The 6,000-nt window shown below is 41.8% G+C and overlaps 1 protein-coding gene across 7 annotated transcripts in view; it reads left to right on the forward strand.

Annotated features, from left to right (window-relative positions):
- Positions 1-5,393, forward strand: part of LOC120812446 (cytoskeleton-associated protein 5-like) — a 49,571-nt gene extending 44,178 nt beyond the window's left edge. For all 7 annotated transcript variants that reach the window (XM_040168394.2, XM_040168395.2, XM_078097586.1 and 4 more), the window contains 7 exons: positions 1,530-1,602; positions 1,672-1,860; positions 1,947-2,084; positions 2,556-2,639; positions 2,769-2,928; positions 3,007-3,128; positions 3,932-5,393. In XM_040168394.2, the coding sequence (XP_040024328.2) occupies positions 1,530-1,602; positions 1,672-1,860; positions 1,947-2,084; positions 2,556-2,639; positions 2,769-2,928; positions 3,007-3,128; positions 3,932-4,195 (1,030 nt within the window). In that variant the 3' untranslated portion in view covers positions 4,196-5,393. The remainder of the gene's footprint in view (positions 1-1,529; positions 1,603-1,671; positions 1,861-1,946; positions 2,085-2,555; positions 2,640-2,768; positions 2,929-3,006; positions 3,129-3,931) is intronic.
- Positions 5,394-6,000: the final 607 nt, after the last annotated feature.

Here is a 6,000-nt window from a genome sequence, read left to right on the forward strand (position 1 = left end):
GAAGTAAAAAAAGAAAGTGAAAAAAAAGTATTTGTTCAGGCACTGGTATGTTTTAAAAGTATTGATTTAGCACTAGTATCAGGAAAACCCCAAACGATACTCATCCATAGTGGATAATTGTATTATGGCATTGCCTTTCTTGGGGCCTAATTGAATGGTAGGGAAAACAGTGTATGCCTTCTCATTGTTAGTTTAAATACATTACACTACATTTTCTTACTTTCATGTATACACCGAGATTTCACAAAATATTTCGTCATGGAAATCCATTGGTCAAAATGTGTATGAACCCTGGAAAATAAACATAAGATCGAAGAATCGGCGTGCAACACATATTGGCTTGCTAGCAAATTAGGCCAGGAGTAAAAACAAAGTATTTAACAACTATACAACATAAATTGTTAGGGGTGGGAATCACGATTCGATTCCGATTCAGAGGTCAACGATTCAATTCTATACCGATTATCGTTTCTAAACTGATAAAACGATTATTGATGCATCTCGATTTTCTAAATTTTCTCAAATCTGAGTTTGCTACTCAGGGGTTGCTAATCACTTCCTACTTTATTTGATAATTAAAGAAAATCAACAGATGAATTACCTTCTCTAATTTTTTATAAGAGAAAAAAAAATCTTTGGCACAAATATGATTTTCTATCAACAATGCATGAACCGATGGAGCTTGCATTTCAACACAATATGGAAGTAGCCTATGTAAAAAAAATATTAAACAGATTCATTTTTCTTTTAAATGAAGAAAAAGATGCTCTTAGTCTCAGACCGGTCCGTATTTGTAAAATACGGATCGACTTTTTGGAAAATTGAAATAATGAGGTAAGATATGCGCAGGCTCCTCCATAGTTTGGTAAAGTTGGCAAGATACCGAAGGGGGGCGTTTGTTTTTTGACAACATTTTATCTCATAATTTCGACTTTCTATCCCCTTTCTGTAGTGCGGAAATGGGCTTCTATAGTTGTGTGAATGCATCACTCCAGCAATCCAAAGACTGGGTTTGTAACCAATCAGATGTAGATACCATGGCGACTGGCTCCGCCCCCTTACTGTCAAAAAGAAAAACAGCGAGCGCGTAGAAAACACCTTCGAGCGCGAGCAGAGACTAACTAACTAAAGATCACGCTCCGCGAGCAAGCAAATATCTCGAGCAAGACAGACTTTTTCTTGCGCGACACGGGCTTTTTCTTCTTTTTTTAAATTCCGATTATTAACTTTTCTGAATTGAGACCGAATCGTTCTAGAGAGAATCGAGAGAAATCGAAAAATTGTGTGATTCATGGTCTAATTTAAACCGGGGCAAATTACATTTTCCTTCCGTTGACCAGCCTACATCCATATAATTGGCCTCTCCATATAATTGCGTACGGTACAGAATTAATTAAACCTTTTAAAGTAAGAGATTGTTATGTTTGTTGGACAATATTGAACAAAGAATTGATTCCCAGAGGGACATGGTGTGTAAAAACAAAATAAAAATCCACATGGTTTTTAACTCTTCCCTTCTGTCTCTACAGTGCTCTGCTGGTTTTGCTTCAGGACAGTTTAGCCACAGCAGCCCCCCCATTGTTTTGTGAGCTGGTGATTAAGGTAAGTAGTGTCTCCACGTTCTCATACTGAGCCTTTTGTCTGTTGACTGACACTTTGCTGTGTCTTCAGTGTCTATGGAGGATGATCCGCTTTCTGCCAGAGACAATTGACAGCATCAACCTGGATCGGATATTACTGGATGTCCACACCTTCATGAAGATTTTCCCCAAAGAGAAACTCAAGCAGCTCAAGAGTGATGTCCCACACAGAACCCTCAAGACTCTGTTACACACACTCTGCAAGCTCAAAGGGGCTGAGGTAACACTATTCCACTGTAGTTCTGAGGTTATTCTTCTTATTTTAGACTTGTTGAGTTTTCTACTTTTGTATTAATGTATCAACAGATCCTGGACCACCTATCAATGATCGAGAACCGTAATGAGTCTGAGTTGGAGGCCCATCTGAGGCGGTCTGTCAAACACAATGGAAATCTCTCTGGACTCAAGAGGGACCGTGGTAACGAGAAGACTGGTCTGTGTACGGTGAGTAGGGCTGGTTGAAATAATAGATTCTGAGATGCATTGCAAATCCTTCATCAAATATTCAAACTCATCCCTCAACGTTTTGATGGGTTGTAACAATTCTGTGATCCTGGGCTTTCCGTTACTTACCGCTGCCCCTCAACGCCACTGTCTAGCTTAAATTCAAAGATAGGCTAAATACAAGCAGAGCTTTCAGAGCAGCTGAGCTTGAGCATCTGAACATGGGTACGATATGACCAGCACTACCTAACATGTACACCGTATTTATGTCCCTCCTCCTTCATCTTTTATATTGATCAAAAAATGTTGATCTATGAAGAACAATAGAGTGTAATTTCATTTCTGCTCTCCAAAAAGAATTGTAGGAACCTCCCCTAGTTGTGAACTAGACATACCAAATACACAACACAAACTTGGGATCTGTGGTTTTGGTCAAATATTTACACAAATTCCTTTGTGTTTTGTTCCCAGGAGGATCGGATGTCAAAGGCCAAGGTCAGCGACATTCTGACGGAAATCTTCAAGAAGATCGGCTCCAAAGAGAACACAAAAGAGGTTAGCCTTTCGTCAAATCATTCCAGGTGTTAAAGGGAATGTTTCTACAGCAGCTGACTTGTTAAAACCGAAGGATTATTATGGAAAACGTGCTGAGAAAACATTGAATGTCTCTGATCTTCTCTCCAGGGTTTGACGGAGTTGTACGAGTACAAACAGAAGTATTCCGACGCAGATCTGGAGCCTTTCCTCAAAAACACATCCCAGTTCTTCCAGAGCTACGTAGAGCGAGGGCTTCGCTTAATTGAGTCTGAGAGGGAGGGCAAGGCTCGCATCCAGACATCTGCAGGTAAAATTGTTAGCTGTGCTCGGCTCTTTTGTCAGAAAGAAGCCTGCCCTGTATAGTAAGGTGAGTGCGTCTCCTCAGTGATCCCTCAGCATGGCGTGGACTTTAGTCTAAGCAGCAGCAATGAAGAGCTGAAACCAGCCGTTTACTACGAGAGACTCAAGATCCTCAGACAGAGGCAAGGTCTAGAGAACAACTCAAAGGTCAGTATACCCACCACACATCTCGATGAAGACACTCCGGGAAGTGTGTGTGTGTGTGTGTGTGTGTGTGTGTGTGTGTGTCTCTCTCTCTACCTACCTACCTATATGACAGTTACAACAAGGTGGAGAAAGCTTTTTGCATTTACTCCACTTGTCAAACAGAAGGGGGGGGGGGGGGGGGGGGGGGGGGGGGCGTGGCAAACGGAACACTTATGCTAAGCTAGCTGCTAGGCTGCTTCCATCTCAACATCTAACGTTACCCTGCGTGGCACACAGTCTGCAGAGGACCACCACTGTGTCCCTAAAAGACCGTGGTTTGAAAACGTCCTGGCTAAATGTTGGGAGATTGTTGGCACTTCAAACACAGCCGTTAAATTATGGAGTTGAAAGTGCACACGGACATCAGGAAAAGGCGCTAGTTCAACATGTTTCACCTGGTGGAATTCTGCCTCAAAGATGATCAAATGTGTGTAGTTTTGTGTTTAAAATAACATTACCAATTAAACAACAGTGTATAAAATACAGGTTTTCTAAAGTGATTACTTATTACTTATAAGATTTAGTTTTTAGAAGAAAAACAAACATTCATTAAAAACAATCTTTAATCGACCATTTATTGAGATTAATGTTTGTTTTTTTAATCTATTGACAGCCCCAATATATATGCACACTAAAAAGTAGTTGGATGTTTGTTTTTTTAGTTATTTTGTTTTTTTTCCCATACCGGTGGACCAGGTGATGGTTCTGCATTTGTGCTCAAGAGGAGCTGACCCGTGTGTGTGTGTGCTCTCTCTCTCCTGCAGCAGGGCGTCGGTGGCAGCGAGGACGAGCCTCAGCAGAGACCTCCCATATCCTCCCTGCTGTCGTCCAAGCCGCCTGTGGCCTCGTCCACCGACATGCTCCACACTAAGCTGTCTCAGCTCAAGGAGTCCAGAGAGCTGTACCAGCAGGAACACAACACACACTCCCATTCCCCGACACACGCACACACCCGCTCTGCCTCCCCGGCAGCCAACCTCGACGACCTGAAGAAACGTTTGGAGAGGATAAAAAGCAACCGGCAGTAAGAAACCCCATGCGCCCCTCATCCCATCTCCCAGCTGCTGCTAGAAATATTCATGTTCTGGTGGACGGAAATAGGAAGTGGTTCAACAAAACACACCCTCAAGTTTGAATTTGAACCCACTCCACCCACTGTGCCTGTAAGTTATTAGACATCAAACGCACCCTTATCTGATATGTGTGATGTAGATGAGTAAGTTCATATTGATATTTTTAGTGCCTGCACACACCGATAAACTATCGAAAAGTTATGTACTATTGGAACTTCTGTCTCTCAATGAGCTTTGATGTTGTGTACAGGATCACATAGTCAGCTGTACAGTGTTAGAACGTCCTTCTGTCCCGTCCCAGCTTTCTCTTTCAGGGTGCCTCCCACCCTTCACTCTCCCATGTACACTTTTTACTCTGATTATCAAACGGTAAAGTATCCCTTCTCTCTGTTTCAGTATGCATATTATGTGTATAAGTTAAATGGTTACAACATTTTGAATATGTACAAAGTTGTCATGTAGTTCCAGGACAAAACAAATCTAATTGTGTTTCTTCCTGATTGACCATTGATGTTCAATGTCACAGCTGCTGGATTTGGGAGGAGAGATGCTTGTGACCATCCCCATCTCTGAAAATACAGCACGTTACTGCCCGGTACAGCTATACGCATGGAGGTGCAGTGTGCTTTAAGCATGGGGTTAGTTTGGGAGATTGTCCAGTTTGAGCCCTCAAGTACTTGCTATTTTAAGGTTTGTGCTTTTAAAACCGCTTCTGATTTAAAAGGGCCAAATGTTATCAGATTGTTCACTCAGTCCAACTGTAGTGAGCTGACTTGGCAGTTCTGGGTCAAGTAGTTCTGCTGGTTTTCTGGAGAGCATTGTTGCTTTACAGCTAAATAAGACTGAGAATGTGTGGCCAAGCAGAGCTGTAAATACTGTCCTGCACTAATCTCCCTTCATTTATCGAACACGTGTGTATACGCCTGAACAGTACGGCATGAAGTCAGTGATTGTTTTTAATTTGTCATGTAATAAATAACCTTTCCATTAACAAACCGGTTGTTTAATAATTTTTCTGCTGAAAATGGCCTTGTCAGTTATCTTAAGGAAGGAAGCAAAGAAACTCTTTTTTATTTTTTATGTTGGTACATTGTTGCTCACCTTGTATAATCCATAGTATAATATGCCAATAAAGTTTTTTTTCAACAATCAAGCTTTGAGTTGGCAGCTGTTCTGGTGTTCCGGTTTGACGACCTGCTAATTGGTGGCTGCTATTCTTTTTTTCGTTTTGTTTTTTGTTTCTACATGTTAATCATTGTGGCCACTCCTGGCTCACATCTGCCTCATGCACCCTGGCACCAATATCCAGGCTGGAGAACGGGAGCTGTGATCCTGCCCTATCTCATTGCACATTGACGTGTGCCGTTGCTGGGAGACACAACAAATCTCCTGAACATGGACTGTTACGGAGAACCAACACACATTTATAACAAATGCACAACGACCAGCTGACATTACCAGGGGCGCTGCGCTGTTAACGGCAGCTCGTCTGCCCGCATCCGCCCGAAGTTATTAGCGAAAAATCACTTTAATGCCGTAACGGTTGTGTTGGGGTGTTCGAAGGCCCTCGAGGGGAATCACACGTCTTTGTGGTCCCGGCCGGAAACGAATCAAAAGTCAACTGGCTCGAATTTAAAAATAAAAGTATTATTATAACTAAACAAAGTGATAAGTAATACAATTACGATGTGAAAAACAATGGGAATAGTTAAATATTTTGCGAAATAGCTAATTCTCAGACCAAGTCTATTGCGACTTAT

Source organism: Gasterosteus aculeatus, chromosome Y, assembly GCF_964276395.1.
Source record: "Gasterosteus aculeatus chromosome Y, fGasAcu3.hap1.1, whole genome shotgun sequence".
NCBI classification, from domain to species: domain Eukaryota; kingdom Metazoa; phylum Chordata; class Actinopteri; order Perciformes; family Gasterosteidae; genus Gasterosteus; species Gasterosteus aculeatus.